Genomic DNA, 20,655 nt, shown 5'->3' on the forward strand with positions numbered 1-20,655 from the left:
AGCAGCTCAAGTTCAAGACAGTAATGGAGCTGGGATTGAACTCGAGCTGCTAACCTAAATTAAAAGCAGAGTTGCCATGTCTTCACTACCATTTTAACGCAAGGTAGGTAATTTGAGTGAAGTACACACTACTGCATTTGCTAACATCAGAGCTATTCCCTTTTCTCGTTCGAAGATTTGGTCTACACAGTTTTTGAATTGATTCAACTATTTCAGATAACGATGTGATTTAACAATATAGTTAAATCAGTTCAGCCTCCAGTGAGGATGCAATTAGGGCTTAATCCTGCACCATTTAAATCAATGAGAGCTATAACATTGACTTCTATGGGCCCAAGTTCATGCCCTTACTCTGTTCTAAATGTGCTTCTACTGAGATAGCTTTTAAACGATACCCGTATAAGCACTTTTATAATGGTATAACTATGTCCACATTAGTGTGTTGTATCACCTTAACAATATTGATTTCTACGTTTTCCAGACATAGAAAAGATTATTGATAATTATGCTGACTCAAGCTATCATTTGGAATGTTAATGCAAGGAATGAATGGTACTATAAATAAATACCTCCTGCACAGGGAGTCTGACACTTGGGTTTTGATAATTACAACACAGCATCAGAATGATACTGAGCAGTACAGACCAACTACAGAGTAGAATTACTCTCCCTGAATCACCAAGAAAATCCTTCAGAATCACTGGGAAAACTGAATAAAAACATAACTGGGAATAGATATTTGCAGACACACAGGGAGGAAGAAAAAGCCAGTGTTTGCACATACTTTTTTGTTTATTGTACAATATTTCATTTAAAGTACAAAGGCATCATCAGTATTCACTGGAATTTACTGTATTTGTAACCGGTACATTATACTGCGTGTTAAAAAAACTTCCATTTTAAGGATGCAAGTCAGAACACAAATTAATTGGAATAAAGAAAAGAACGTTTTTTTAAAAAAATCAATGTAAAAATACATTTTTTTAGTAACCGATCTGTACAAAAAAAACATGGATAGTGGGGATTAGAGCCCCCTCATGTCATTTAAAGCTATATACAAATGCACCATTTACCTTGTAATTCAAACCTTTGGGTTTCATTTCCTTCATACTGATGAATTTAGAAAAACATTGTTACTAAAATGATCAAATTCCAAAAGAAGTATTTACAGAGAAAGGCAAACAACCTTCCCTCCACCCCCAATCTTACAAAAGAGAAACATTTGTGTGCCTGGAATGCACAGTCTCTCCCTGTCCCTGCCCTTTCCATCCTAACTTTGCCAAAGGAGTGACCTTGAGTGGGGGAGAAGCCTATGGTAATGCATTCAGAGAAGCTATCAGAGTCACTTTAACAGTGGGAAAGTATCTCTTCCACACTCCCATAATCATGGGAGCTGGAAAAAAAGAATAACTAAACAACCACCAGCTAACGTGGAACTACCAAGAGCATCATGAATGCAAGAAGTTAGGGTGGATAATCAGCAAGAAATAAATGGGGCATGGCCTGGTCTGATTTGCTAGAGGTGTCTTTTAAGGCAAAAGTGGGGGTTTCATGCTTTAAAATATCAGGCACTCATGATGTGTTTTTTTTAAATCCTCCACTGTGGAGCTTGGCAATGGTGTGTGACAGTACAAACAAACCCAAAGCACCCAAGTCCACCAGTAAAAGCATGTGATGATGAAGGCTCTGGGGAGTCTCAAGGTTGCTTATACATGAGCACTCTTAGCATGGGTAGGAGAGCTGGATCCCGATGCGTAGTAGAAACGGTTTTCACCAAACGACTGAGCATCTCCTGAGCAACAGACGATGACGCAGCCACCAAAGAGGCAAAGGGCAGATCCAATCCAGCCTGTGTAAAGGGAGTATCCAAAACTCACAATTGTGGTCTCACGGTGAGCAGACACAGGGAACCAGATAGTAGCAACGATACCACACAATGCTGGGGAGACATTAAAAACAACAGTAACTGCAGCACATCAATCCAGTCCAATCATAGATGTAGTCATGTGAGCTACATTAAATAAATGTGAGGCACAGGCTTCTGCTGCTAGCCTGATCACATGACAGACTGAGCAAATGCAATTCCCACCAAAGTCAATAAAAATTGCAAGCTACTTAGCACCTCAAGAACTGGGTCTTGATCCTGCATGGCACCTCCTGGGAGACAGCAAGTGCCCTTAAGCTCCCACTGACATGAGTGCCCTTCCAGGAGGGCAATGGGCACTTCACCGCAAATTTGGAAGGATTCTGTTTTCAATCCTTTAGGGACCTGGCAGATCACAGTAGCTTTTATTGCTGGAGACCTTGAACCATTGGCACATTTTTACAGGACACTTAAGACCTCAGGGTCACTCACCATTGTTTAACAATCAACATTCAATGAATGTCAAGATGTGCAACAGATTCAGGAATAAACTTACAGATCACAATATTTCACAATATTCACTTCTTAATATTTCGGTTTTAGGCAGGATGGGATAGCAAATTCCTTTTCAGGTCCTCACTCTCTCTTCCTCTCAGTTAATGCTGCTTCCTCTATCTATTTTGATGGTTAACAATGAAATTCATGTTTCAGAGTAGCAGCCGTGTTAGTCTGTATCCGCAAAAAGAACAGGAGTACTTGTGGCACCTTAGAGAATAAATCTGTTAGTCTCTAAGGTGCCACAAATACTAATGAAATTCAGGTTATGATGCAGTTTTGGGGGGGTGGGGAGGAGAAGAAAAATTACCAATATTTATCAGTTCAAATTTAACCCTTTCAAGCCTATCTACAAACAATTCAGTGTTACTAATGAAAGTCACTTGCCAGTAAGTTTAAAAGCACGATAACAGAGGAAGAAACAGTGGGTATGAAATCCTGACCCCACAGAAGTCAATGACTTCTGACTTCAGTGACTTCTTGCAATTGACTCCAATAACCCTAAAGATAAGCAGTGAACTACCCATTCTTCCAAGTTAACTTTTGGGTTGGCGAGGGCAGGGGAGAGTGGGTATACTTTGAATGGCTTTGAGGCCTTACTTTGTTGCTTTTAGTGCCGAAGAAAACAAATAAAGGCACTGGCATCTGACTGGTAAAATGGCTTCAAAATTCATAATATCAACAGACAATCCAACCAGAACTCAATATAGCAAAACACTTGGAGCCGGACCCTCATTGCCCAGCAGCTCATGTAGTCATTTACACCAGAGCAAAGTGCTACCAGATCAGAACACCACCCACTTTACATGGATGTAAATGAATACACAACATGCAGGGCTACAGACAATCCCAACCCTAGTGTCTCCACAGATTTGACAATACTACTGACATAAAAACCATCCTCCCAAAATACAGCCAGTTGGGTGAGGCACATGATGAAGCTATGAATTATGCAGGGAGTTTCCAATTGGTGCGGATCATCGCTAGTAAATAAGTATCATTTTCTAAACTATTATCCATATCAACAAATAAAGAGTAACTACCCTGACTATTTTACAGTTAGTGCACATAGAATACATTTGTGCGTAGACTCCATGGGCTATTGACAAAGTAGACAAATTAATTCTCCCTCTGCTTCCCTCCGTTTATATACCCCAAGCTAAGGCTATATTTAAGATTTTAAAGATCACCCTCAATAGTTCAGTTACTTTCCAAGGTCTAGCTCCCAATGAAGTCCATGGAAAAACTCCCATTGACTTCAGTTGAGAGCAGGATCACACAGAATGCAAAATGACGCGATTGTGATATAAACAGATGTTAAAAATCATTCCTACCGATTCGAAAAGAAGCTAAATGTGCCCTTTTCATAAACACATCACAGAAGTTAGAGTATGCGGATACTTTATAGTCCTTTTATATTGCACAGTAGAAGGAATATTTTGCACTTGCATAACAGAGACCAGAGTCTTGCCCTGTCTGTGTATTAAATGTGTGGAGTTTAGATATGACAGGCGTAGCCTATATTCCCTTGAGAAAACAGTAGCATGCCCTGTCTCCCCCTCCTTGTCCTTCAGGCCCACTGTGGGTTCTCATGAACCTTATCTTCAGTATTTGAACTGAGTAACCTGCAGAAGGGGTGGGAACCTGAACGTGGGAGGATAAAAGCCTTACAGGAGAGATCTGAGCAGAGTGGGAGAGAGAAAGTAGGAATATCCTCACAGGCACTTAAAGGACAACAAAAAGACACTTGCCATTTGGTGCAATCTGATGCATTCCAAAGGCAACATAATTAGAACTGGAAGGATTAGGTATTTATCGATAAACGTCAATTTCACCATAAATACACAAATTGAGGAAAAGTAAGAAAAACACTGCTTGAGAACATATTAGAGTTTGATTTAAGGATATTTACTTTGTATATTTCGATCTGATGTTGACAGTTTGTGTTTTAACAGTTATAAAGCTTTAACTTTTTGAATCTCAAGCTCTATTGTTATTAAATAATTATTGGTTTCAGAGTAGCAGCCGTGTTAGTCTGTATTCGCAAAAAGAAAAGGAGTACTTGTGGCACCTTAGAGACTAACAAATTTATTTGAGCATAAGCTTTTGTGAGCTACAGCTCACTTCATATTGTCTGACCACACATTGTCTGAGCCTCCCATAATTTCCCGCAACTGTGAACATTTAAATAAATAAAAATTGAAAAATGCTTAAAACACATCATTTTTCAGCTACTGTGAAAATTTAAATAGAAAAGAATGTTTAAAAATAAACATTGATATACCCATTAAAATGATTTAAAATAAAAATGAAATTCTGCAAAGCCTAAGTATAGTTATGGCCCAAGGATAAAAGTCATCCCTGGAATGGATGATTTGAAGGTATTCAGAAATAAGGAAAATTCCATAGGAGGGCAGAGAAAACACATCTCCAGTTCAAACATAAAAGCAATATCTATTGGCAAGCAAGTAAAATGTATGTGTCAGATCTTCAGCTGAAATAAATCAACATAGCTCCACCGATTTATGAGCCAAATTCTCAGCTGGTGTAAATCCATATAGCTTAACTGACTTCAGTTCACATGAAAACTATATGCCTCCGACCCATAAGAAAACAACCCTAACAAAACTCTCGCCTTTTATTCCTATTCCTTAATTATAAGCTATGTAGGTTAGGCCTGATTCTTTTCTTGTTTGTACCAGAAGCAATTTCAGGGAAGTCAATCGAGTCACCCCAGAGTAAGTGAGCAGAGACTCAGGCCCCTTTCACATTATTATAATACTCCTCCTTGAAAGGTCCCACATGGACAGGAATATATGCATTTCAGAAGTGCCTCACCACTCAGGGCACCATATAACATATTTCACCATAAACATAATATAGGCAAATTAAGAACACTCTCAGAAAAATTAGAATCAGCAACAAGAAGGAATCAGCTGCAAGGGAGAAAGTCCAAAAAAGGAATGGAGATGAGAAAGGTAAGAGGAGAGATGGACAACAATATTCAGATTAAAAAATAGCGTAAGGGGGAAAAAGCTCAGACTTTTTTTTTTAAAGGGGTCAGAGAAAAGAGACAGAGAAAGGAGACAGATTTTAACTGTGGAGCAAATTCCACTTCCCTGTGGGAGAAGAGATATAGAATTTAGTAGGGACAGAAACAACAGGGGTCTACAGAAGTTACTCTAAAAACCTATAGAATTAAACAGAAAATTAGATCCTTTTTCTGGGTTTTTGAACTATCCAGTAGGATTCTATAACAAGGATTGAAATCTATTACATTCTACTGCATGGTCAAAAAAATCTACTCCAAAGGGGTTTTATAAAATTAAATTCTATAGAACTTCTTCATAAAGTTGCAGGAATGGTACAATGGCTTTCCAGTCTACAGCGTGATTGTGATGCTATGAAGCAGTTGGTGTGTGAACACAGATGTCCCCAGGTTATAGAGGAAGTTTCACATACAGCCAGAAGCCACACCCTTAAGGGCATTAAAAGCCAGAAGTGACCAACTGAAAAACAATGCAGCACTTTATAGGCAACCAGGGTCAAAAAATACCATTTGGCATAATATGATCATGGCTGCTGAAAGCAGTGAGAAAACATGCCCCTGCATTCTGAACATGCTCATTGCTATATGAGTTCATAATAATCACCCTCACTAAGGGTCTATCATTGATCCTGCAAACACTGAGTGCTCTTAACACCCATTGAAGGCAATAGGAGTTGATGATACTAGGCACTCTCAGGATTGGGCCCTAAAACAATAATTCTTTATGGCTCATACATCTGAGAAGAATCAATCTGCCAATGTTTTATTTCCTGCAAGAGCAAGCTGTGCTGGACTCCGTCCTTGTGGCTATCAGGGAATCAGAGCAAAACAATAACAAGACTATGGCAGAGTTACAGATTTCCACCAACCGTGTTAAAAGATATCTTGAGATTGTGTCAAAAATTAAAGTTGCAAGGGGAAAGATGTGGGGAAAGAAAAAGGAAAACTGTTTGGTTAAAGCAGAGAACTAGTGAGAGACTCTGTCCAGGAAAGCAGAGATTGCAACCCCAATGGCTGCCGTTATTATTAGAGAAAATATTTGTTTATGGAAAAGAGATGAACATTTGAAGGATGCTAATAAAGCCAATAATAATTTTGAGCCTCCCAAAAGAGAAAGACCAAGGGGATTTTAAAGGACATTTGGGGGGGTGGGGAGGATTTGAATTTGTCCTGAATGTAGGTCAGCTTTATCTGATTCTTACAAACAAGAAAATCCATGAGCTTCTAATGTTTTCAAACATGAATGTATCAACTGAGAATCTGCAAAGCCATCTGATGGCTCATGTAAAAAGCTTCTTTGTTGCCCACAAAGGGTACAATCATCTTTTCTTTTCTGTCGGCACTGGGTAAAAAAAATATATTTATGTCCATAGACTATAAGAGCCTTATCCTTCCAGACCTCTCCCCCACAACACAGGACAGAAGAAAACACTTGCTCTGATATGAGAAGAGCTCTCAGGGTCATTGAAACAATAACATCTCTTGTATATGTGGATAAACTATGTGTAAACCACCTTATTTTGATGTTGACAATGTTGGGAAACTCTGTGCAACACAAGCCAATCAAAGACACTCTATGGGTCAGTTTCACCTCCCCACATTTGGTTGTCACCAGCTGCCACCAGTTCTAAATGAGTCTGTTGATCCTGATGAGGGATGTGCTCAAACTCTGCTGGATTCCCAATACTTTGCATGGGTAACATTTCAATGTAAATCCCCCCAAAAATATTGGGAAAGAACATGCCACAATTTCAATATTTCTACAAGTCAGCGGGCTCTGATTTTACTCTGGAAGTGACAGAGCAGGATTCAAGAAAACTTGCTCTGTATAGCAATGAAAGGAAAAAGCAGGAGTTTTTGTAGGTAATTTTTAGGCAGGATTAAGGGTTTAGTGAAATAGGTTTCTCTACAAAGCTGCCTGAATATAAACTGCCCCTACTTCTCTTTTCCTGCTAATACTGCCTAGGATTTTTACTAAGCCAGCCCATGACCCCTCACAAATGAGACTGGGCATTGACATGCCATACATTTATACTTGCTCCATCATACTACTATAAATTCATATTGTCATGTCCTCCACACTAAATCCCAACCATGCCATTAATGTGTCGATTGTCCATGTGCTTGCAGGGGTTCAGACCACTGCACTGAAACTCTTAATCTTCTGCATTATAAACTTAGTTTAATTGGGTGGTACATTCACCTAAATAGGGAGCATAAAAGGGGGTTGGGGGCTGGTGTAGAGGATAGAGTAGCGTGAATCTAGCTTGACATATTGTCAAGGGGAGTGAGTCCCCACTATCTGCTTTACTATAAAAGCATTGGAAAGTATCCGTAGAAGAAGTAAGTAGAGACAGTGTATATTAAGACAGTGTTATACTTAGGGAGAATGTCACTGCACATGGAAATTTCCCTGAAATCTGCCTCAATGTCTCCTGTTCTCTCCTATTCAGTGTTATCCAGAGCAAGTTTCTATGATCCTCATTCTACCCAAATGGTAGCTTCCCAATTCTTTAATAGAATGTTGGGGTTTCTTTTTATATTAAACACTTCTTTTAAAACGAAATGAAATGATTCTGGATTCTCAAAGGGGAAACAATCTGGAGTTTTCCTTTAGAGTGTGTGAGGATTAGCAGAAATTGGAGATTAAAAAATAAAAGGCAATCTTTCCTTCTTGACTGCGATAATTTTATTTTAAATGTGACTTTATAACATTCAAAACTATCAGACTTCCAAGAATGGGGCTATTATGAGAGAACTGGCTGACCCCAATTTAATCTTTTACAGACTTTCCATTATTCAATGTATAAAATAACCAATGCGGTTTCCAGTTATCTTAATTTTAAAAATCAGAATAGTAGGTATTTGGGTTTTTTTCACCATCCTTTATTTCAGACCCCACCCAATCTACACTAGGAAATTGACCTTTTGTTATCAGCAATGGATCCCCATAAAACAAGTACCAACAGTTTGGCTGCTAGTCTGTTTTTTGTTCCATCAACACTAGCAGTTGAACTGTTTTCAGCACTGAATCAGAGGGAACCACTTCTGACAGCTGTTTGCAGCAACAGATCGATTCCCTAGTACAGACGGGATTAAAGCAGACATAAAAATATACATCAGCACACAAGATAGAGCGGTGTGCACATGTACAATTGTTCTTACTTCAGCCTTGCTATTTTCAGTGGACATTAAATCAATGGAATATCTGAGCCCACTATTTTCCTGGCAAGTTTTCAGTCGTTATTTTAAATTCCATAATGTGTATCACGACCTCTGTTTTTCTTTTTAACAATTTCAGTGCTAAACGCACATCAATTTCTTAAATTAATAGGGATATTTACAGTGTTGGCAACTCTTGTGATTTCTGCTCAAATTTCACCAAATTTGGTATTATTCTTAAAGCCTTTCTTCCAGGAGTCATGTGACTAAGTGAGATATTTTCAGCCTTCATTTAAGAAAAAAGCAAGTTTTTAGTCCTCATGGTTGTTCAAAAAAGCTTGAATCCTAGAATCTCAGGGTTGGACGGGACCTCAGGAGGTCATCTAGTCCAACCCCCTGCTCAAAGCAGGACCAATCCGCAATTTTTGCCCCAGATCCCTAAATGGCCCCCTCAAGGATTGAATTCACAACCCTGGGTTTAGCAGGCCCATGCTCAAATCACCAAGCTCTCCCTGCCCCCGTATTGAAAATGCGAACCACAAAGGTTAGATAATCCGACAGCAAATAAAAACAACCATTTTAACTCAATCTCATGATTTTTGGGGCCTGACTTATGACTGTTGAATGCTATGGGCTGGCAACACCATATTTGTTTTCCAGAGGACAAATCATTAAGCTGCAGTGGTACCAAGTCATGTACTTGTGTCCAGTATTCACATTCCAAGGACACCACACCTGGCCAAATTTGACCGAGAAAATTTAGACGGTGTAAAAATTTATTTTAAAAAGCTTATGATGCATTCATGATTTTTGTAATCTAACTGAAGCAGTTTTATTTTAAACATTTCCCTGCAATGCCCACACAATTTAAACACTGCAGCACTGTGCTACTGCAGGAGAGCCAGAAAGTGAAAGTGATTTGAAACTGATTAGAATAAAAAGCAAAACTGACTACAGTAATATATTGTCATTGGTGGAACTGAGTGAAATGCACAGAGTAAGCAAGGTTGTAGTGGAAGGTGCTACACTAGGGCCAAAGGGGTTAGAGCAGACAACATGAGAAAGCAAGTATGTTCGGTTTTAATCCGCCATAGTATTATTGGTAACATGGGTTAGGGAATTTGTTTATTTTTATTTATACAGCACCAAACATCTGCTAGGCAATTCAGGGCTTGATCCTCCTGAACACACTCCACTCCCATTGACATGGGTAGTCAACACCTTGCAGGACTGAGCCCTTACAGACAGTGGGACTGATTCTGATCTCATGTACACGAGTGTGTATAAGGAGTTATTCCATTGGTCGCAATGGAGAAAAATCAGTGAGCAATCAGAATCATGCCTAAGGAGTATTAACTGGTCCATGTCATTTTAACATTAACACTTTCTTTTCTCAAAGGAGTTGCTAGGTTGGAAACATACAGTATGTCTACACTGCCGCTGGGAGTGTACGTCCCAGACAGGGTAGATAACACATGCTAGTTCAGCTCAAGCTAGCATGCTTAAAAACGGCAGTGTGGACAGTGCAGCACAGGAGCTAGTCACCAGACTACAAGCCCGCCCCACGCCCTGGGTCTGTTTTCAGGTGGCTAGCCCGTGCTATTGCCCATGCTGCAAAATCCACACTGTTATTGTTAGTGCGCTAACTCAAACAGAATTAGTCTGTGTCTGTCTACCCTGGCTGGCAGCACCCCCCCGCCCCCCCAAGCTGCAGCGTAGACATACCATTACTTACTGTGACCGAGAGTGTGGTATAGCGGTGAGTGCTTCTATGGCTATGTATTTTGCTTTTCTCTGGACTTAAGGAGCCAGGTTCTCCTCTCATTTATATTAGTATGACTCAAAAGGAATTACACCAATGTAAAACCGGTGTCAGTAAGTAGTGATCTGGGCCCAAGAAGCCTACCTATAAGCACAGGGCACAGCACTGTTTACAATAGGAAATTTCAGTTCTTTGCATCATAGGCTAACACAACATTGTCATTGTAATTTGTTACCCATTTGTCGGTCTCCTGCTCTGAGTGAAATCCTACCTCTCAGTCAGCTGCCATAAGCTACTCAGCTGGAACAAACTCCTCACAAATAATGAGAAAGTAACTGAAATCTCAAGAAGAAAAGAATTATGAGCCAGACCCTTTTTCATCATCTGCAGCTCCAGAGGGTCCTGATGCAGGCATAGGATTTCTGGAACCTACTAATTCACATCCAGCTCTGCTTGGTCTCCTGTGTCCCAATGAGAGTGAGGCTAAATTTTTCAACCTAAACTTTTTTAGGTGAAAAATGCAGATTGGTGACACTGAAACATTTCACAACTTTGTGTCCATTTGGCTACATTGTTTTGGTCAAAAAAAAAAAAAATCTGAAAAAATGGAAATGTTTTGGTTTTAGCATTTTCAGAATGAACTGTTTTGATTTTTCAATACAAAATGACTTTTTGTTTTGAGATTTTCCTTGAATTTATTTTTTTAAATCTAAAAACATTAGAAAATGTTCAAAAGCTAAACAAAACATTTTGTTTCAGGTCAAGGAAACATCTGCTTGACCCCAAACAAATTTTTGTGCTGACTATTTGGAATTGGTGGTGAACTGAAAGATCCATTATTCAGACCTCTCTCGTCCCAATTTTATGGTGGGGCTAGCGGATCCATCTCTACTCAGATCCGCCAACCACTGCACCCCACAGAGCTGGGACACACAAGCCAGGACTATTTCCCCCCTCTTATTTCACCCCTCCACCAGGATCCCCCTCTGCCAAGGTTGGCTATTTTGGTGCTCCAGGTTTTAGACTGTGGTCAGTGATGAGTTCACACATTACATTAGCCCTCTATTTTGACTGCCTACAATAGGGATGGTCTGGCAAACCTGCAAACCCACACAGGGCCTATATATCTGATTTTAGGGACACCATTTGTGACAATATCCTTTTAAAATCCAGATGCACTGCTATAGGCCCCAGCATCACAGGCATGGAATCAGTCTCACTATACATTACAGTATTATCCTCTGACCAGTGGCCTGTTAAATGAGTCTGGGGACTCAGCCCAGTTCCCAGTGCGCCACAGAGGGGCAAAACCTACCATCATACCCTTGTTGGAATTGTCAGGAGAGAGCCCAAGGACTGAGCAGGCATGGAGACTCAGTCTAGTTATGGAAGGGATTCCCTTCAGGTCAGAGATGAGAGGAGCTGCCCCTCTTCCAAGGACTTCAAAAGGACTTCTCCAAGATGCTCTTCAAAAACATTAAGTCACATGGTGTTTTTATAGGTGTTTAGTTGCTGGAACTATTTGCAGAATGAACAGCAAATTAAAGGCTAAACTCATAACTGGGGGTGGGGGTGGGGGGAAGGGGGAGACTGGAGCTGTTCTGCTGTGCTCACTCCTCTTTAACTGACTAACCCTTGTGCTCCAATCCCCAGCCCTGGCATGCGCTGCAGCCGCTCATCAGTTCCCAAGCCCCAGCACTGACTACCTCTGCTGTGGCAACTACACCCAGTGTTCACTTTAACAAAATTAAAAAAAAACACAACAACTGCATGATGTCAGTGCTGGCTGCCACACTGAGAAAGCCAAGGACGAGGCAGAGCTTGCACAAAGAGGCCACTTTCCCTCGCCCCTCCTCCCCTGCTAAACAAACTGATAAAAACAAGACACCAAGGCTGTTGTCGAGATGACGAGGCCTCAAGAATACACAGGTGTCACACTTGGGACAATGAGCTTCACAGTCTGATTCTGGTCAAAACAATCTCCCACTCAGTTACGGAGAAAGGGAAGAAATTGTGAGAGTAACTCAGAGTCAAGGGGGAAAGGGCAAGACTGACGGGTCACATAGGGAAGAACTGCTGAGGGTATGCGGGCACATGTCCTTGCCCTCAACTTTATACCCTGTCCTGTTATTGAAGCCAGTATGCCTGCAAGACTTGTACCTTCTTAATCCTGCTTTCCTCACCCTTACACTCAACTTATTTTTATGTGATTCCACCTGTGACACTTCACAGGCACAGAGCTAAGACAAGGAGAATTTGGGGGCTAATCTTTTTCTCTAGGCAACTTTGGGGCAATGGGCAGGGGCGCTGTAACAATTTTTTTATAGTGGGGGTACTGATGATGTAAACCATGCGTTTGTTATACTATTTGAAGCCGGGGATGCGGCAGCACCGCCAGTTCCAGCACCCCTGGCAATGGGAATCTAATTCATGTTCCCGCTCTCCCCTGCCTTACCCCACAAACATAGTAACACTACTGCAGGCTAGCTAGCCAAATCAATCACCCATGGGCAGCTGTGTGTCTGTCACTACTGATCACCCTACTGTAGACTCGTGCTGGGTGCTTTACTTGGAGCAAGATGCCAAAGGACTCCTTAAGACAATACACAGTAGGGTTTAGAAACCCTTCTCCTCCCCCCGCCATCATTCATTGCATCTTTTATTTGTTCTCCTCCTCATGTTTATGCATTTGTTTTCTCCAACAGACTATGTAGTTAGTCCACTTGTCCAGGCTGTGGTTAGGCCAAGCCCAGACAGCCATGTCTTCTGAGCGATGGATCAGGTAATCTCCTGCCTACTCAGTTTGTACAGCATGTTATCCTTAAATCAAAAGACGGGAAGTATGTCCAGGGGCCAGATGTGCACCTTACCCAAGAGAATGAGCAGGACTCCTCCCAGCTGGGAACGCCGGTACTTGGCAGCTCCAGGTTCATGACCCATCCGAATACAGGGTAGAACAGTCAGCAGCAAGAAAACAGCAGGGAGACCCAGCACTGTGGCAGCAATCATCAGTGCTCGGCATGCCTGGACATAGCCTGTTGACAAGGAAAGGAAGCAGAGTCTTGATTAATAAACAAAAACAACAGGAGGAGATATTCAGCCAAACACTCCTATATTACTAACTACCTAAGCACCAAGAAGCTATGGAGCTGGGGAGCAGAGGAGAGGACAGCAAGGGAAGAATTTGGCATGGGAGGAATTTTCCTAGGTTCCCAATCCCTAACACAGAAATGAACCTGGTTAACAGCGGAAATTTAAAATGGAAGTTCTCAGACAGTGGTCCATGGTCCACACCACAAAGCCCATCCTGGTGGTATGCAAAATGAGAGCAATCTGGGTCATTTACAGTCTTATAACTCAGGGATATAAAACCACCCCGACACAGCTGAGATATGGGACAAAACCCAATCGATCCTGAAGGGAGCATAAAGTAAGGAAATGATCAACTCTGTAACATCAAACTTCTTTCTCATAACCCTATGGTAGCCTCTCCTAGGAGGTATCTAGGGGGTTTGGACTTCCAGCAGTGAGGACGGGCAGTACCCAGCTGACCCATGGCACTGAACCCCCACCAAATCAATGGAACTTCAGTAGATAGCTCCACTCTGTACTTCATTGTATAATATTCCAGTGCTGTTGAAGCCCCCACACACAGTGGAGGCAAATTTCCAGAGGCTTTGGTCAGCCAGGCTAGATGGGGGATTGAGAGATGGGCACCAGTTCTAACAAATAGGAAATTCCACGAATCCCTCAGGCCAATATGGACATCACAGGATTCAGGGGTTTAATAGGCTGAACTCCCTCCCACTTCAGCAGGCAGGTAAACCATGTCCTCTACTGAGCTTCTGTTAACCTATGCAACAACAGCTCAACACAAGACAGCAGGAGATCACAGAGCTGGTGACTGTCAGTGTCCCAGGACAAGGCACTTGTCATTTATATTTGTCTGTGAAATGCCATACACTCCTATTATAACTAAAAGTAATTACATACATAATAATAATGCTAAAATTTGCTTTTGTTAAAAGGGTCACATGTTTGGCTTTGGTACAAAGTTTGTTCCTATTGTTTGGAAGTCTCCTATCTGCTCCGGACACAGTCTTAATGGGATAGGGAGGTTCTAGGGGAAATGCACACATACTCCCAGCTCCCATTCCCATCCTGTCCAACAGAAGGAAATGACAGCACTGCCATAGGAAAGAGGATTCATGAGTTCAGGAACTCTGATGATACCACACAGTATATCTGCAAACAGTGCCTTGAATCAAAAGTCACAGAATTCATCATCATGCAGATGAGAAACTAGGGTTCAAGCATTTTCCTCTTCTTGGACATGTAGACTCTGTGTACATTTGAACATCTGCTTGAAAACAAACTCTTTAAAAGGTGATGGTACACGAGACTGAAAAGCCCTGTGTGGTTTCAGTAGAATCGGTCCCAGTTAAACATACATACACATTCATTTTAAATCCTTCTAACTCATTCAGTAAGAGGTACTGTGTGGATTTCAGCTATTAGACAAATCAGGATAAATTAGTCCCCGATGTATACCCACTGGTATTAAAGAAGTTACTGCAAGAAGTATTTTGGTCTGTGATATGTTATTTTTGTTGAAGAGGGGCATTGTTTTCTGCTGCTAAAAGATTTATTTACCTATTAATGAAAGTTTAATAGCACAACTTTTTTTCTTCCAGGCAGGGGTTTTCTCAGTGCCTTCTACCGCAGCAAGTATATTGTGGGCAGTGTGGCACTATACTAACAATAAACAAGAAGGAAAATTTACTAAAAACTAAGGCACAGGAAAATAAACAGAAATATGAGCGGAGTCTAATTAGTTACTGTGGTAGTGGACACTGCAAGAAACCCTGTGATCAGCAAAATTTAGTGCTCTGCAACACTGACTGACTGACAATATCTGAAACAAATCCAGGGCTTTTCCACCTTCACTGAAACTCTCTTCAGAGCACCTGGTAAAAATGTGAACAAATAAAGAAAAACAATTCACTGAAAAGTGGCTGGGACACTCCTCCTCCTACCCCTCCTGAATTGCAGGGAGGAGGCCAAAGGCACAGAACAATAAAAAAGTGTTACAAAACTGACGGTGATGGAAATGGATAATGCTACCAGCTAGCTAAACTATTTACAGATACCAAGATTGTACAAAGAATCCATATGCTGAGGTCCAGAAGTTTGGTTAGTTAGCACAAAAGGACATATTCAAACTTAGTGACGCATCATGTTTAACTTGGACTTTAGTGTGAAACTAGTTTAGCAAATTACACAATTAGCAAATATCAACAACAATTCAATATAGCAAATAGGAATAACTGTATAATTAAAAGTTCTATATTGTATAGTCTTAATAGGAGCAGAAAGCATTTGAATATCAAGACTAAGTCTTCTAAATCAAAATCAACTGTTAATAATCTAGTATTAAAAATTAATTATACTCATCAATATTTTAATACAGTAGATCTATAATATTTGTAAGAGCAGCTTAGTTATTTATTTAAAGAGCTTACTTAAAGACCTTTATTATCTGAAGTCAAAACCTAAAGTTAATAGAAATAATTGTATAATTCAAAACTCTAGGCCATATCCTATTATTATAATGTATTCTTTGTATGGCAGTAGCACCCAGAAGACTCAGTTGTAGACCACGAGAGAGAGAAAGAATTAGTGTATCAAGAATGATAGCAAATAAGAATAAAAAATAAAATGGATCATTGACAGTGTAATAAAATAGAATCATACCTAAGACATAATTAAAATATTAGCCATAATCTATCTTTAATATTAGCTGTAAATATAGGATAGTATCAATCTAGTAGAATTTTGAATTCTATGTGTATTATAATTAGTGGGTGAGATCCTGCGCTGTTGAAATCAGTTGGAGTTTTGCCATGGTCCGACTCTGGAGCAGGACTTGTCGCAAGAGGAGCAGCACTTCTCCCTTCATCTCTGTACCAAAAGGGAGACAGCGAGGAGCCCATACCTGGCAATATGAGGATGTCCACTAGTGGCTTGCAGTGATAGAGCCCTGTTGCCATGACACAATCTGCCCACAGCCCTTTGGATCCCAGCTCGTCCATCTTCCTACAAGTGGTGATGGTGTAGCCACAAGTCACGACCCACTCATTGGTGGCTGTTGCCACGATCACACCAATCCAGCCAACAAAACTAGAGACAAATCCAACTAGGTGCAAGCAGGTGGCAACCATGTTAAGCTGTCAAGCCAGGCAGCTGAAAGGAAAAGCACAAAAAGTAAAGAGTAAAGGAGATGACTGGGCTTTGTAAGCTGGAGCAGCCTTGGTGCTGAAGAAAGCAAGTGCTGGGACCTGCCCTAAACTGTCAGCAGACAGGACTGGAGTTTGGTGTAAGCAGATCCTGAGCAGTGCTCTAGTGGCAGGGATGCCTCTGATCAGTTCAGCCTCTGGGAGTGGTCAGAACTCCTGCCAGCCCCACTGACAGAGATGGGAGGAGTAACACAGGGAGCCCTACTTCTTCCAGCTAATCAAGAAGGAGCTTAAAGACAAACTAGCCAATCAGAGAGCAGGGAGAAGAGAAGGCTTCAGAAGTGTAGACTTACCCCATTTCTATTACCTTGCCTTGGGGGTCCTATGTTACTGTCAGAGAACCGTCAGAATGTAACAGAGTTGAGTGTGGCTTTGTATTTTTATAAATACATTCTCTCTCTGGCTAACTGAACTAATAAAAGGAAAGGCCAGAGCTTTAATTTAAAAAAAAAATCAAATAGTTGGACTATTGGAAATGCAGAAGAAAGTGGAGGTTAAGCAACATTGTGGGGCTGACTACAGGTCATCACACTAAGACACTCCCGTTGGAATGGGCTGGGGAGGGAGGGAGGGAGGGAATAGAGCTGGCAGATAAAGTTACTGGAAAGAAGAAATTGATCCTCTTACCAAAACAGAAGCTGTCTGTAGTAAGCAGCCTAGTGAAGATCAGTCATGTTTCCTTGGGATCTTTTCTGATGCCTTCTCTGTCGATGGAAAGAAAGGACAGACAAGTTCCTGCACTACCTCTACTGTGCCCCAGTTCTCAAAGTACTTTGTAATTCAGACTCAAAATGTCTCACTGATCTACTTTCCAGCATCTTATTATTTCCACCTCTGAATCGTGAGACCCAAAGTAACTGATTTTTCACTCATAATTACTTAGGTTTGTAGATTTCAGGTTATTTATTCTGTAAAGAGAGGAGCAATACATTTTTTTAATGTCAAAGAAGAAAAAATTCACTTTTCCTTCTTAGTCTGAACCAGGTCAAGAAAGGTTGAGAGAGACAGGAGATCTTCCTATTCTTATACTTATTTGCAAAAAAGCATAAAGTATTTCAAATGCCAGCAGAGTTCTAGCAGAACTGCATAGTGCTGCAGTAGCCAATGTTTGGAATTTGTCAAAGAGAAGATTTGAGTGTAATTGCAAAGCTTTGAGTCTGTACAAATAAAATGTGCCTGTGGAGACCACTAGTGGAATTTTTTTACCATTGCACTGTGTAAGGGAAGAATCTAACGTGAAGTAAGATTACATCAAATGCTTTCTCCTCTTAATTTGTGTTTAGAGCTGTTAAAGGAAAGCATTGGGAGCTGATCCCTACCATTTAGATACTGATAATAAATAGCAGCCATGGGCTGCTCATCACTGTCATTCCAATGGAGAAATCTAATGAATTCAGATTGTTTGGAGCAAGTCTTCCTTGGCACATAGTTTGTTAAAGTGTTTGCAAGCTTGTGAGAAGTCATGCCCCGTGGCTTTAAAAAGAGATGAACTAGTCAATCTCTAACAAGAATCTCACCTCCAAAATCTTCATTTTTCAAATCTTAGAAATAAGTATGAACAGAGAGAAAACATGAATTTAATAATTGTTTTAGACAGAATTAAAATGAAATGTTTTCCCTGTCAGATATAGTTATTTTTCAGCTTTGAAAAATATTAGAACTTCAAGTACTTTTAGCCTTACATCTCAGCAAATAAACTACGCAAAAGCACAAGAACTAACAAGACACATGCTAAGCTTCCCCTGTCAATCACTTTCCCCTGTCAATCACTTTACTTTTTATTGCATCCCAGCTCCTCTTTGTATGTTATTTAGATTTAAAGCTCACTGGCTCAGGGCCTTTGTCTGCTGCTAGCACATTGTGGATACTATATAAACAATAATATAAGGTTCAGAATGAGGGGGACTTAGTAAAAATACATATTTTTGTGGTATGTTTAAATTAACAACGCTGTTGCATATGGATTTCTGCGTTGTTTGGTTTGACATAGCTAAGTATGAATTCTTGTTTGTATGCTGTCCAGAATTTGTTGTAGATTTCATAAAAAATTAAGGATTTGAGAAAAAAAATTGTGGTCCAAGGAGTCAGAGCACAAGAAGAACACACCTTCTAAAACAAATCCTTCTGTGGTGGTGGTCTCTTTATTAGATGGGACTTGAGAAACTACAGGAAAATTAACCTGAAAACTATAGACTTCTATTAAAACATGGATAGGCTGTTATGAAAGTGGGTGAACTCTAAAAAATGGAAAGTCACATTAGGAGATAAGCAGCCCAGAATTGCAGACAATAAAAAAAATACAGCTTTATACCCTGATCCTGCAAAAGCTTCAGTGAGTAGTCCCATGAGTACTCATGGCAGTAACTGCACGTTAGTAAATATTTGCAGGATAAGGTCCTTCGTTTATATGTAGCCTTCTGTGACGGGTGTCTGTCGGTCCTCCGAGCCCCTAGGGGCGATGGAGAGCAATGGTCTTTGTAGCAGGCCTCGGCCCCACCTCCCGGGCATTGGGGAATTAGCGGGGAGGTGCGCCGGCCGGAGTCAGTAGCGCGCCCCTCGGGCAGGGGAGCGCCGGCCGGAGTCAGTAGCGCGCCCCTCGGGCAGGGGAGCGCCGGGGTAGGGGAACGCAGGCCCACCCAACTCCACTGCATTCCAGCCCAGGGCCCTGACAGTGGCGGGAGGCGAAGATCCCGCCGCTGGGTCAGCGGGCAATCCACACCTGCTGACCAAACACACCCACCCCATGGTGTAGTTGGGCCCCTGGGCTACTTCCTACCCGGTCTCTCTCAGGCGGGTCGCTCCGGTCCCTCCATCTCCTCCGGGTAATCCGCTGCGGGCAGCTCTTGAATCTCCATCTCCTCCGCGTAATCCGCTGCAGGTAGCCCCGGTTCCTCCGGATAATCCGCTGCGGGCAGCCCCGGTTCCTCCGGGTATTCAGCGGCCGGCAGCCCTGGTTGCCGCAGGCTTTCCCCCCGGTCAGGCTCCTCCTTGCCCAGTGCTTCGCCTGGGTCAGCAGCAGGATCACGAGGGAGCAGCCTGTGTCTGTCTCCCTCCCTGGTGCTCTCCTCACTGGGCAGAGGGCCCCGCCCTTTGTACTTCCTGTCCCACCCTTCCCCTTCCGGGGATTGGCGGAAGCTTGGCCTGGCTCCGCCCACTCAGGCCCAGAGGGTGGCTCCTTACCCTCTGGTTCGGAGGGGAGCCACCCTGGCTCCCTACACCTTCCTATATACTATAGTCTTCCTGGTATGAGTAGCTGCCATTTCTGAGACTACTGTTGCTAGTGGTCACCTTGCTGAGAAGGGCTGGCAATGTGGAAGCTTCAGTGACCAACACCAGTTTCTCAATAGCTAACAGGATTAATTTCTCCTGGTTTTTGCCTTTCCTATTTAGTTTCCCCGGGCTGTCTTTAAATTCTCCTAAAGTGTGTTAAAAGGTAGGAGATGCCAAAGACATTTTCAATAGGATATGCTTCTAATTTCTTTTTAGATCATAAAGAAAGGATAACATACTTCCCATTTTTAAGTAGCTTTCACATAGACAAGGCTCTGGCATTGAAACACTTTATTATGTGTATTATGACCTAGAGTCCCCAGCTGAGATCTGTGTCTCATTGTGCTAGGCACTGTATAAATGCATAGTAAGAGACAGTCCATCTCGGAAGAATTTACAATCTAATTAGACAAAGACAGACAAAGGATGGGAGGGAAAAGAGTCACAGAGAGGTGAAGTGACTTGCCCACAGTCACATAGCAAGTCATTGGCACAGCCAGGGTAGAACCCAGGTCTGATACTATTCCAGAGCTGTAACATGGTCCCTTATTGCATGGAGCACAAATCTGCTTTTATGAGAAGCAGCGGCAGTCTACCATATGCAGCTCTCTAAAGCTTTTGACAAGACAATCTTCTGCAGCTATTAACATCCCTTCATTTATTTCCACTGATAGAAGGGCACGATGCAAGATAACAG

General features: G+C 41.6%; 1 protein-coding gene across 1 annotated transcript; it reads right to left on the reverse strand.

The window, feature by feature from the left end:
* Positions 1–824: 824 nt before the first annotated feature.
* On the reverse strand, positions 825–16,814 carry CLDN11 (claudin 11). Its single transcript, XM_074962917.1, has 3 exons — positions 16,388–16,814; positions 13,263–13,427; positions 825–1,939 (listed from the first exon to the last, which is right to left on the reverse strand). Exons 1-3 carry the CDS (start codon positions 16,611–16,613, stop codon positions 1,707–1,709), a joined length of 624 nt encoding a protein of 207 aa, XP_074819018.1. The 5' UTR covers positions 16,614–16,814; the 3' UTR covers positions 825–1,706.
* Between the last annotated feature and the right edge of the window lie 3,841 nt (positions 16,815–20,655).

Source organism: Natator depressus, chromosome 9, assembly GCF_965152275.1.
Source record: "Natator depressus isolate rNatDep1 chromosome 9, rNatDep2.hap1, whole genome shotgun sequence".
NCBI classification, from domain to species: domain Eukaryota; kingdom Metazoa; phylum Chordata; order Testudines; family Cheloniidae; genus Natator; species Natator depressus.